At 45.9% G+C, this 13919-nt stretch overlaps 1 protein-coding gene across 2 annotated transcripts in view; it reads right to left on the bottom strand.

The window, feature by feature from the left end:
• The window catches only part of CLUAP1 (clusterin associated protein 1), a 1096220-nt gene that overhangs the window by 984242 nt on the left and 98059 nt on the right, over positions 1–13919 (bottom strand). For both annotated transcript variants that reach the window (XM_069646868.1, XM_069646867.1), the window contains exon 2: positions 1427–1538. In XM_069646868.1, the coding sequence (XP_069502969.1) occupies positions 1427–1538 (112 nt within the window). The remainder of the gene's footprint in view (positions 1–1426; positions 1539–13919) is intronic.

Below are 13919 nucleotides of genomic sequence, written 5' to 3' on the forward strand. Positions count from 1 at the left end.
AGCTCCATCCCCATTCCCATTGATCCCTATGGGGGATCAAACGTGAATGGGGATTGGTTTTGTGAATGAGGAATTACCGGGTCCTCCAAGGTTGGAATGACCCGGTAATTACTCATTCACAGAACCCGGATCAGGACAAGATTTTGGAGGCAGCCATGGCGCTAATAGCACCATGGCTACCTCAAACTCGTAATGAAGCCCAATGTCTTCGAGTGTGTAGCCGTTTTTTCCCCCAAGATAGGTGCAATCAGGTGTGGAAAGAGTAGAAAATAGATGACAGCACGCCCATTTCAGACAACCACAGAAAACAGAAGTCAAATTGAAGGTGGGTAATTATTTTGTGTTCATAATGCCAAAGAAGGTTGATTTGGCAGGGGTATACAATTATTTAGAATAGGCAAACACTGTTTACGATAAAATATTGAGGCAAATAGTAAGAATTAGTGCCATAGTCTTGAAAAACAGTTGTAGACTAGATTAAGTTTGGCAGGGCTGGTGTGCAGTGAAACGCCTCTGTTTGTCTCAACAGGATGAAAGTAAAAGCACAAAAAGAAAAGACCATGGTCCGACACAACCGGGAAAAGGATTAAGAAGCGGAAAGCAGCAAGAATTACTGCTAAAGACCAAGTAATTACAGCTGACCGGAGAGCACCAAGCAGAATCATATATTGTAGAGCAATTAACTTACGCTGAGATGGGTGGGGGGGCTAGTTCTACTCCTGCCAGCTGGAGCACAATCAAAGTCTAGGCATTTACCTAATGTTTTATTGTTGATTTGTAAGGCACCCATTGGAAGATAGGTGCCATACTCATACAGATAGATCCGAGATCAAGAGTGCAGGACCTCTTAAAGAACCTCATGTAGGCTCAGTTCAAGGAGTTGTTGTGGTGGGGTCCAGCAATGCATAAGAGTAGATCAACCCATCACTCCAGTTTACTTATTATGCCTAAACCACCAAGTGCAACATACAAACCCAGGCTAGATGGAACGCAAGATACTTGCATCTTTTCTTTAATACCATCAAGGCTTCCATCTGTGGCTTCTCAGAAAAGGGCCCTGTAGCACTTGTGGCTTGTTGGAAGACATAGTGATGGCCACAATTTTGTGCGCAAATGGGTCCTTCGTGACTGATACTGGACACGTCTGTGAATTCTATGAATAATCCACATTCTTCCACCTCTCGCTGACTGATCTGCATTATTTCACTGGTTAAAAGATCAAAACAAAGCAACACCAATCTACTCAAGCAAGTTTTGGTGTGAGCCATGTGGCATCTGTGGCAAGTAGGATATTTACAGCTGTCAAAATGAATAAGGAATGGCGAACTGGCGAAAAAAAGCACATATAGAGCATAGTTTAGGCACTCAACCAAGGGGGTTCCAAAGAATATGCTGGTAATTCCAGGTCTTGGCCTTTGTTACGTACCTTTTCACAAGCCAGACAAGCACTTCCGACACCAGTGGGAAGTTAGGTGTGCGGAAATTCTCCATGGAGATCAGGCGGGGATATCCAAGTGCCCTCATCATCTCCGTAAAATCTGCAAGACAGAAATAAACAATCGGGCTAAGTGGAATAACCAATATATTAACAAGCATGAACAAAGCCAATGATTGAGGGACTTTTACCAGGACCTATGCACACTAAGTGTTAGCATTATCTGTAACAATCAATATAGAAACGGTATCACCTCAATGACTTTCCATGGGATAGCCATTTACTCAATAATATTAAAAAAACACCATATACACATGCTTTAGGCGGTTCCAAAATCAGGTCAATTATTTGTTTAAAGGTCTGAATCTGCACAAAGCACTTAATCTGGGACAAAGGTCAAGATCAAAGCAGGGAAAATTATATTATCCTCAAATAAAGCAGACGTATGAATTGAGGGCCAAAAACACTACCCATGGGCAGACAAGCCATACATTTAGCGCTAGAAAGTTCCATACATGGCATTTCATCAAAAACAAATGTACCCAATATGATAGGTTATTTTTAATGTGCTTAATACCCAAAGGTTTCCAAGCACAAACCCGGGGATTGAACCTGTGGTGCTCCGTGACATCTTGCTTCCAAGGTGAGCACGTGGCCCCGGAGCTATCCTCCCGAGACCTTGCAATCTTATTCATTTGCCCATCAATCCCAAATACTGTCACAGGAATCTCTGCAAATACAAACCAGTTACATAGAAGGGATGCTCAAAGGCATTTTCGCCTGGAAGCCATAAAAAGTGAGAGAGCGGGAGAGGAAGAGGGAAAAAAAGAGTGAGAGAGGAAGAGGGAGGAGAGGTAGAGGGAGCAGAGGGAGAAAGGGAAGAGTGAAAGATTTCACTCTAGGGCCTATCCCACAGTGCTTTCTATCAAAGGAGATTGCATCATGGTTACCTCTAAAATTCAGCATATCCAAACAGGCTAGATGGAACGTATGGCACTTGGCGTCTTTAATTCAATGTAGGCTTCTATCTGTGGATTCTCTCAAAATAATTCCTTGCAGTACTTGAGGCTTGTTAGAAGCCTTATGGGAAAGAAGCACTTTATCATTTAAACTTTACTAAGCACTTTTTCCTTTGCACCAACAACAAGCACATTATAAATGGACTTTATACAGAAAAAAAGACATCAGGTGTGTGGCTGACACAGCCACACCTCCATTATATCCCTCTACTTGATTCCAGTAGTGCTCATGATGAATCATAAAAGATAATGAGATAAGCGCCCCGTAGTGAAAATAAAAAATGCAAATAAAAATAGAAGCAAAAAAGATTGGTGGAAAAATACTCAATTATGATACATGCAAAAACACATTCAAGTGCAACTCTTAGTGACTTCTGGCGGTGTCTGCTTGTGGTTTAAGTCGCATTCTGTAACTTATACCAGTGAAAATTATGCCATCTTGTGGGGCCTATGAAGGATATTGGGGTATCGTGTTCACTTACATATGCGATTACATTTGCGAATAATGGGGCTCAGTCAGCTAGGAATTGCGGCATCCGCTCCTGCATTGCCCTATCAATTTTACTCATGGCAGCTACATACCAGACTCGTGCCCACCATTCCCTAATATCTGGTTGTTCCAGGCTCTTCCAGTGCTTTGCTATCACCAGTCTTGCTGCATCCAAGAAATGAGTAACCAAATGAGCCTCCAGATCCCTGTGTGTGGTGGCCCTGGGAGTCTTTGATGCCCAATAGCAACACCAAGGTGTCAAGTTCAAGCTCAAATCCGCAAATCTCTTTAATTTGGGCGACCATTTTAACCCTTGGATTTGGGGGCACACCCACCCATAAAAGAAGCAGCCTGGGGACGTCCCACACCTCCAACATTGGGGGGAGAGTTGCAGATTCATTTTGTGCAACCGTTCTGGGGTCAAGTACCAACGACATAGTATTTTATAACACTTTTAGTTTGTGCTGGATCACCCGATATGCCTTTCTCGCCCTTGTCCAAATATTGTACCATATCAGCTTATCTATAGCGCAGCATCGTAGTGTCACTACTCTGTTTTCTCTCTTGATGACGCGATGGTCATCAACATAGAGAAACAGACTTGGAACCTGCAAAGCTGCATTGCACCCAAGGTTACATCTCTTTTTTTCCTTTTTAAATGTAACACCATTTGCTTGCACCCGCAAAGGAAACTACACCGGTGCGAATGGCCATAATGATGAGGAGCCCAGGAGGTAAGAACCTGGGCCCTCGTTAAAGGCCCTTGATCGTTTTGCTTGGCTTGGCTTCACTCAGGCCCCATCTGGGTCCTCTTTATTATGTTCATAGTAACAGCCCGCGTGTCCAAGATAAGGGCATGAGCAACGCCAATTCCCTTAAGAAGGGCCTTGGTCAACACCTGTGATGATCACGTGCCCAATCACGAGGCAGGGGACGCCATGACGATGAGGGTTCACGTGATGTAATTAATAAAGCGGAGTGTCAAAGCCAGCGAAAAGGCACTTTACCACTCCAGAACCACACTGAGTGCGTGTCCCTCATTGTCCATGTTACGCGCCGAGATCCCTTGCCAGAGGGTGCCCTCTGCGCGCATACTATCACATTGGCGACGAGACGGACCCGCGCCTCCAGCCACTGTTCAACACTGTTTGAGCCTGGCGTCCAGATCCTGCACACACACAGGCCCGCTGACTCACCCGCGGAGTCACGTCTGCCTCCTCACTGCAGGGAAGCGATGTGGGATAATCTGAGGCTAACAGAGTAAATTTCAAGCACCAGCATGCCCCTGGCCCCATTACATCACGTTATTGGTGCACGTCCCCACAAGGAAGCCCCCCCATAGCCTGCTGCATCCAGCCGTTCCTGCCACACAGGTGCTTACACAGAGTACTCGCCTGGGCCCCCAAAAACACACAGGGACAGGACAGAACCGCTGCGCCCCCTGTGCATTATCTGCTCCAGCAAAGCAGGCACAAGCGTCCACAAAGGGTCACTGCCCCAGTCACGTAGAACGCATGGGCAAGACCCCTGTGGCACATCCAGCAAGGAAAAGCTCTGTTGCAGATATTCGCCATGGCGACGGACCCCACAGTGTTACCAGCCAGGGTGCAAGGACAAAACCCAAACTCCACCACGTGGTTAGATACCATTCAAGACACGTTTATGAAGCCATTTGAGCCTTTTGGTCCCCGGGCAGCGTTCCGCTGGGAGCTATGCGTCCAACAATTTCAAATTAACCTAAAATCTCGCAAGATCACTGTGGATGAAGAAAAATGGACGTTCCTAATGCTCAACCTTGGCACCATGGTGTTAAGACTCTTCAACGTGCTTCCAAACCGCGGCACGGAGGACGACTATGAGTCTGCGACAAGAGTCCCAACAAGAAAACGTAATCCCCAACTAAGCCCGGATTTTGAACGCTTCAAAATGAGCCAGAAAAGACAACGCCCACAAGAAAGCGTTGACGACTTCCACGGCCGGCTACAGGAAATGGCACTTGGGTGCGACTTCCCAGACGACGAGTTTGTAGTCAGACAGCAAGTCATACTTGGCCTCTCCTCTGAAAAAGCTTCGTAGGACCATCCTGTCCGAGACCAATCTCCCACTAGACACCATGGGACGTCAACAAGAGAGGACAGACGAGCATGTGGCAGAAATGGAACAGATGATCAGTCGCCTGCCGCTCGATACAGAAACCCCGAACAATAGCATGACTACCGTCAATGCACGGTGACAAAACAGACCCCAGCACGCGCCTGCCCCGAAAAGACCCAAGGACTGCCTATGGTACGGCGGCCAGCAACACAGAAGAACCATGACCAGCCTATGGCACCACGTTCTACAAGTGTGGAAAAGTAAACCACTACACGTTGGTATGCCTCAACTTCAGGAGCGGCAGGGAACAACCGCCGCAAGAGAGAGCCCGAGTATGGAGAAGTGACCCCAGGCCTAAAAACATTCAACCATTCCACCCACGACAGCCAGACCAATGCCCACGGGGACAGTCCACAAAGACCTGTAACAGACACAGAGGGCGAGCCTGAGCCATTGAAGGAGACAACACAGACAGCAGCAGTGATGAAGCGAGTGGCGAGCACTCCCCGAACCACACACACCAAAATCACAGGCCAAGAAGGGAAATGGGCACACAATCTCAGCCAGCAAACAGCAACCGACCGCACACAAGTCACACCGCACCTGCGTGAGAACAGTCAGAGACATCCTGGTATAGATGTTGATGATGATTGCCAACAGGGCCACGGTAAATGTGATGCCAACCAGTAAATTCAACAAGCTTCACCCCAAAGCAACCCTACGGCGGAAATCAGTCCATCTGTTCACAAAGAAACCCCTGCCAGTCATAGGGTATTTCAAGACATGCCTTACCTACGGAATGCGCATCTACGTGGTAGATGCTGGGATTGAGACGCTACTCAGCTGCCCGACGGCCGAAAGGCGACAACTGATCCTGTTCACCTTTGCAATCCACTCCAAAGATATCGACCACAAGTTGACCAAACACAGGAAGCTATTCCAAGGAATCGGATGCCTGAAAGGGAGAACCGTAAAACTCCACATTGACCCCACAATAGAACCCTGGGCAGTCTGTCACTGTCGGGTTCCATTCCACATGGGCCATACAAAACCTGCAAATACCCGTAGATAGGTGCAAAACCCTCCAATCATTAATCATGAAAATTAATGCGCAAAAGCGCAACATAATCCCTTCCAACAAACAACCCTACTTGGAGGGTATAAGTTCTAGACAGAAAAAGAGTATGTGTAGGAATTCATTTATTTTATTCATTGATCAAACAGTAATAAACATTTACAAAAAAAATGCATAAAACACATATCACATCTATAGAAAAGTGATCATAAACAAGTCAATGATTCAAAAACACATATGTCACACCAACAAAAAAAACTCACATATCATTTCTCACATACTCTTTCATCCCCATTCATACAACACACCACTCGTACTTGTGCAAAGGCCACAGAGTTTTGATGACTTTGTTCTGTAAACAGAACACCCATACAATTGGGTTAGTACCGAGTTTACTCAAAAAAGGCCAAACTGGCAATGTTTTTTGAAAGCCAAAGACAGGGTAAATGTTACAAAAGAGGTTGCTCTTGTACATTTGTCGATTTACCACATTTTTTCTGTGAGAAAACCCAAGTTAGAGCCAATCCTGGGAGGGCGGGGGGCTCTATAGTGATGTCGACTCGAGTTTCGGGCAACCAGAACAGCCTAAAAATTCCATCTGGTGCATCTCATCAGGACATATACAATACAAAAACAGTTCTTTTTATGAGAAATCGGGTTGGTGTGAGTTAGACATTTATCCAATGCTCAGTGTCTGGTTTCTTCCATTATTCAAAATATCACATTTCTGCAAGAGATGTTCCCAGGAGGGCCACTTGTACCGGCAAGGGAGAAAACAGGCTGGGGGGGAAGGGGAGAGAGAAAGAAAAACTGTTTACAATCCTTCTCTACCATGTCCTCCGACCTATTTTAAACATGTATCTTGGCTCTGATAAACCTCACACGCTAGTCTGTCATATCCATGCCCCCAAAGGAAATTACTCGAGGCATAGAGCAATCAGGGTTAATCCACCCAATTTATAAGAAGGGAGGCAGTGTGCTCACCCTAACAATCCTAGAAGGGTAATGTACCACACCGCCATCTCAAGATGGAAGAATCAGCAACACACATAGTAGAAAAATTATAGAATCTCAGTTTGAGAAGAAAGTTGAAAAGAACTTTAAAAATTGGGAGTTAGGAAATGAGGCATATGCACATGAGAGCAGCAGTAGAGACTGAATTTAACAAGCTCAAAGACCTCTGAATAATCAAAAAGACCACAGGCCCCACTCCGTGGATGTCCCCATGGTCATGACTGCAAAGCCTAAACAACCACAAGCAGTACGAATGTGCACCGATATGCGCTTACCGAACGCCACCATTGGGCGAGAAAGACACATTACGCAAACAGTCGATGAACTAATCGTAGACTTAACCGGCGCCACCGTGTTCAGCAAGCTGGACCTAGGATCAGGGTACCATCAGATCCGGCCGTCAAAAGAGTCTAGGTACATCACAACCTTTTCATCACACCTGGGCTTGAGAAAATACCGCCGTCTCAACCTTGGAATCTACTCCGGAGCGGAGGTATTACAACACGAAATAAGAACTGTCAGCTCCAGGGATGGCAGCATATGTGCTCATGTGACTATGCTGATTCACTATTATAAGTAATAGGTCTGTGCCCAATACCCCTGTGGCGACTCAGCCAGCCAAGAGGAAAAAAGGAGTGGAGAGTGATGACAGCGATGAAAGCAGACAGGATAGGTTACTGGAATTGCTGACCAAGGTGACATTGGATGTAGCAGAGATAAAAGCAGATCTGTTGAAGTCAGAAGAACAATTTCAGGAGGTGGTCAAGAGAGTTGATTCAGCAGAAGCACATCTGACTATAGTGGATGAGAAGACTCAAAGATTAATAGACCAAGTGAGAGAACTGAAAATGGTAAATGAGAAGATCACTTTGAAATTGTCTGAACAGGAAAACTTTTCCCAAAGGAATAATCTTCGAATTGCTGGGTTTCCAGAAAATGCTGAGAGAGGTAATGCAATTGACTTTTTACAAAATACCTTACCAAATATACTGAACTTAGATTCCAAGGTTTCTTTGGAGAGAGCTCATCATTCCTTGGGACCTAAGCCATCCATAGCAGAAAAGCCAAGACACCTTATTTTAAAATGTTTGAGGTTCCCAGTGAAATAACTTATTTTAATAAGAGCCCGGGATTTTAAGGACTTGGCTTGGGGGTGGCTACAGAATAATGTTGGCAGACCTGAGCAAAGATGTACTGGAAAGGAGGCGGGCTTTTGACAAAGCCAAGATAAAAGCTTGTGAAAAAAACTTGAAATATTATATGATTTACCCTGCCATATTCAGAGTTATAACTGATGGTCGTTTGCATTCTTTTAATAAACACAAATCTGCTGAAGCTTTTTTGTCCGACTTGGATTCAAAACCCATGGAAGGCACATCTTCAGATGAACAAGTTACTTCTTACCTTGTAACGTTCTTTCGATGGGATGTTCCTCCAACGTATTCCTTTTCTTGATTTTGATAGATTACTTCCAGTTTGCTGGCCTCGGAAAAAGTTTTCAGTAGAGGGCGCTGCGCGCCGATGTCCCTCGAGTTGGTGTCCCTCGACAGCCTCTGTATTGGCGCCAACGTCATCGTGCGTATAAATAGACTCGCACAGCTTCCGTTGCTCAGTTCCATTTTGAAGCTTAAGAGTAGCTGTGCATTAATTGGTTATTGACCTTGAAGGAGCGTAAGCTGCAACTACAAGGGAAGTTTTACTGAGGGGGTGGGTGGGAGGGGCGATAAGGAATACGTCAGAGGAACATCCCATCGAAAGAATGTTACAAGATAAGAAGTAACTTGTTCTTCTAAGGGATTGTGTCCTCCGACGTATTCCTTATCTTGATAGACTCCCATAGCAGTGGTGTGTAAACAGAGGTGGGAGTAAAGTTGTAATATTTCCCTTTACGAATTAACAGAGCGTAACACACTTTGCCAAATCTTGTCCCATGGCTAGAGGAGGAATCCAGATTGTAGAATTTTGTAAAGATATGTGCGGACGACCATGTGGCAGCTGCACATATGTCTCGAATCGGTACCCCTCTTTGGAGGGCCGAAGAGGCTGCAATACCCCTGGTTGAATGAGCCCTAAGGTGTTGAGGGGGCTCTTTCCCTGTCAATTTGTAGCATTCTAGAATGGCTAAAATAATCCATCTTGAAATGGTTTGTTTTGTGATTGGCAATCCTAATTTGTGTCCTGCATAACCTATAAACAGTTGGTCTGCTTGCCTTATCCTGGCAAGTCTGCTGATATAAAAACTCAAGGCTCGCCTTGGATCCAACCTATGTAGCCTCTCTTCCTCTTTCCCTCGAGGGGGAGGAGGATAGAATGAAGGTAAGGTTATCTTCTGATTGATATGGAGTTCAGAGACTACCTTTAGGAGGATATTAGGCTTCACTTGTAGGACAACTTTGTCTTTGTGAAAAATTGGATGAGGAGGTTTGCAAGATAGAGCTTGTAATTCGCTCACTCTTCTGGCAGATGTCAAAGCCACTAGTAAGACTGTTTTAAGGGTGAGAAATCTTAATGAACAAGAATGGAGTGGTTCAAAAGGAGTACCCATCAGGAAATTTAAGACTAGATGCAAGTCCCACAAGGGAACTTGAAACGGCTTTGGGGGATAGACATTAGTTAACCCCTTCAGAAATTGAATTACTAGGGGTAGTTTGAAATATGATGGCTCCTCCGCAGTGCGCTTGAAGATCGACAGCGCTCCGAGGTAGCCCTTGATCGTACCAACTTGAAGACCTGAATTCGCCAAATAGAGCAAAAAAGATAACACCATTGGTGTACCGCATGAAAAGGGTTTGATATTCTTTTCTCTACACCAGCTGCAAAACTTGTTCCAACGGCAGCGGTATAAAGTCTTTGTTGCTGGCCTTCTAGCCGAAAGCAGCACCTCCATGACGTCATATGGGAGGTCCCGATTCTTGTATCTCAACCTTTCAGAAACCAAGCGTGAAGGATGAGGGTTCTGATGTCTGGATGGAGAACCTGACCTCCCTTCTGCGAGAGATGATCCTCCCTGTGCGGAAGACGAATCGGAGGGCAGATGGGCATGTCCAAAAGGTCCGGGTACCACGTTCTCCTGGCCCAGTCTGGGGCAATTAGGATCATAGTCTTCCGGAATCTTCTCAACCTCCTGATCATCTGAGGAATGACAGGGACCGGAGGAAACGTGTACAGAAGTGGAAACTCCCAGTCCACTACAAATGCATCCCTAGAGCTCCTCTCGGGGGAAATTCCCTTGAACAAAACTGATTGCACTTCCTGTTGATACTGGTGGCAAACAGATCCACTTGAGGGGTTCCCCAAAGGGTGAAGATCTCTTGAAGGACTTCCTGAGCTATCTCCCACTCGTGGGAGACTATGCTCTGCCTGCTCAGAGCGTCCGCCGTCAAGTTCTTCTCTCCGGCTAAGTGAACTACCGATAGAGAGATTCCTTCTTGAATTGCCCAAAACCAGAGCTGCATCGCCTCTCTGCACAGTGGAAGTGATCCTACGCCTCCTCTTTTGTTGAGGTAGTGCATGGCCACTGTGTTGTCCATCATTATTAGGACATTTTTCCCCTTGTACAGATGGCAGAAAAGCCTCCAGCGCTAATCTGATAGCTCTCAGCTCCAACAGGTTGATATGTAGTGTGGACTCCAATGGAGACCAACGACCGCTGATGGTCAAGTCGTTGGCATGGGCTTCCCACCCCGTGAGTGAGGCATCCGTGACTACCGTTATCTCCGGCCATGGTTGCGAAAACAGTTCTCCTTTCAAAATGTTCTCCCGACAGGCCCACCACTGAAAGTCTTGAGCCACTTTGTCCGGGACCTGAAGGAGATCTGTCATTCTTCCTGAGAATTGCGACCACTGGGTTCTTAATGCCCACTGGAGGGATATCATTCTCAGGCAAGCCTCTGGCACAAGGAAGATGCAGGATGCCATGAGGCCTAGTAACCTCAAAAAGTCGAAGGCTGGGAGACGTTGGACATTTTGAAACTTGGTGACCATCTGCAGAATATCTTGAGCCCTCACCTCTGGTGGCGAGGCTTTCCCCAGGAAGTGTCCAGGACCGCTCTCATGAACTAGAGTCTCTCTCAAGGTATCATCTGCGACTTCTTTAAATTGAGGGAGAAGCCCAGTTTGTGAAGAAAGTGGCAGACATAATCTAGTTGGATCTGAGCTTGTTCCGAAGATACTGCTCTGATCAACCAATCGTCTAGGTAGGGGTAGACGTGGATCCCTTCCCTCCTTAGACTTGCAGCCACTACCCACATTAGCTTGGTGAAGACCCTCGGGCAGAGGTCAGCCCAAATGGCAGAACTCGAAATTGATAGTGAGAGTTGCCAATTGCGAACCTCAGGTATTTCCTGTGTTTGAGATGGATTGGCACATGGAAATAAGCATCCTGAAGGTCTAGAGATACCGGCCAGTTCTGAAGCTAGAGGGCCTGAAGGATCTGAGAGAGAATTACCATCTTGAACTTGTCCTTCCTGAGGAATTTGATCAATTCTCGTAAGTCCAAGATGGGTCTCAGTCCTTCTTCGGTACTAGAAAGTAGGGGGGGAATACCAACCCTTGTTCCTCTCTGCTACAGGTACCGGTTCTATGGCACCTTTCTCTAGCAGGTCCAGAATCTCCTGTGAAAGGAGCGGGTCTGGAAACTTCAAAGAGTTGTTCACCGGTGGATGACTGAGGGGTGCGTAGAAAGGGCAGGAAGTTGTAGTGATACACAAAATTGCAAATTTGCAAATCAGGGCTTTAGATGACAGCATTAGCCGCTGAAAGCCAATAGTTTATTCTAAGTATGTGCCAAAAATGCTGACAGTAGTCTGTTGTAGCACTTCGATTACGCAGTAGTGAGCTACAAGGAATATGCAGGCCTAGTAGGAGTGGTAGGTCACATTATGCATTGTAGATAGACAGGCAGGGCCAAGGCCCCAGCTCTGTAGCTAATAGACATTATTGGAGTGTTTGGAACATTATGGCACCTTTATAGCGCTTAGATAGCCAATCTTAAGCGCTATGAACACTAAGCTATGAGTGCATGCCTTTTAGAGCTTGCTCACATGGGGTTAATTCATCTGGGCTTCTCTTAGAATATTCTGCCTTTCTAACTGTAGCCCTGCATGGTTTCGTAAACTAATCTTCTTTTCTCTGGGAAGGCACTGATAAGACATTGCTGAGCTTTCGCGCAGATGGGCTCCAAGTAGGGAGGGGCACAGGAAAGGAGCACAGTGGAAATTCACAGAGTTGGGTTTTTCCATGAGCAAGCCTATATTTTGCACAGGGAAGCTTCTAGAACTGTGCGTCATGGACTGACAGCACGAAATTATAAAAATGCATGCCCACATGACTTAGGTGGGAGATCGATCTGTGGACTTGGTTCGAGCAAGATCAAGTGTCCGGAGCCTGTTGCTCTGTCGGCACCCTGCAGCGCTGTCCTCCGAGCGGGGCTTGTTACAGCTAGCTTATGAGGGCCAGGGTCTCCCAGTGCTGATTGAAGGGGCGTAAGACTGTGTTTCTCTATGTTTCTCTAAGTTCTATGTTTCTCTATATTTTGCATTTCTCCAAGTTTTGTGCTTTGTAATCTTCTCTAACTTGAATCCCAAGATGTTGCTGAAATTCACTGTTTAGAATAAATACTAAAACTTTTTGAAGGTGTCATTTGTCACTAGCATGAGTTCACTGCTCGGCACAATAGAACCTGTATTTTGGGCTGAATTGGGTAATTTTTGCTCCCAAGGGCTGGTCCCGAGGAAGATTTGCCCAATATCAAGACAGAAGTAACCTTGGGCAACTGTCTCCAATGCCCAAGCATCTGACGTAATAGCCTGGATTCCGTCAGATGTTGAGTTAACCTGCCCCATACTGGTGTCTTGTGAGGAGAGACCTGAGAGTGGCTTAGAGGCGGCTGACGCAGATGCTGAGGGCAAAGAGGCACCTGCTGCGGCTTTTGTACTTTTAACCCGTCCACCGCGGGTGAATCGTTTTTGGCCTGCTGTCCTCTGCCTTTTCCAAATGCGGAATAAAAGCGAAAGGACCTACCCCTCCAAGAGGTTCCTGAGGGGCGATACGGAGTTTGACGGATTGCAGCTCCAAGAGATTTCGCTGCTGCCTTGGATGTTTGTAACTTCTCTAGGCTGTCATCAGCCTTCTTACCAAACAAAGTGCCGTCAAAGGGCATATTCAAAAGTCTGGCCTGTACATCTTGAGCAAAACCAGACTTTCGCAACCACACAAATCTGCGGATTGTAGGACTTGCCACCATGGCCCTGCTGATACTGTCAGCAGAACCAATGCCAGTTTGAAGGGACTCACACATTGCATCTTTACCATCTTTAATGATGTTCAGAAATGCTTCCCTTTCCTCTCCTTCCGGGAGACAGTTAGTCGCAGATGAAGCACACTCCCAAAAGTGTGTGGCTGATTCTAGGGTATGCAGATCTACTGTTCGATGAAGTTGCTGCTTGTACAACCAAACCCTCTGGAGTTGGATGTTTGCTCAAATATTTAGGGTCAGAAGCAGATACCCTATATTTGGCAGATATTTTTTTATTTAACTGCCGGGATAACCTCAGGAGTTTCCCAGTAGACAGATATTATTCTCTGCAATACAGCATGAAAGGGAACCACAGGATCTTCCTGTGGGCCTTTAAGTAAGATGTCCGTAAGATCATCCTGTTGATGTAGTGTATGAGGGTGGTAAGAAGACATCTGGATTCAGGTAAGCCACAGGAAACCAGTATATATAAAAGGAGTAAGTTTATTACTTAGTTACAGGGCTAGTTGATTAGAAAAGCAGGGGGATAAATAGAT

The sequence above is a fragment of the Ambystoma mexicanum genome, chromosome 2q (assembly GCF_040938575.1).
Source record: "Ambystoma mexicanum isolate Mex_15411 chromosome 2q, UKY_AmexF1_1, whole genome shotgun sequence".
NCBI classification, from domain to species: Eukaryota; Metazoa; Chordata; class Amphibia; order Caudata; family Ambystomatidae; genus Ambystoma; species Ambystoma mexicanum.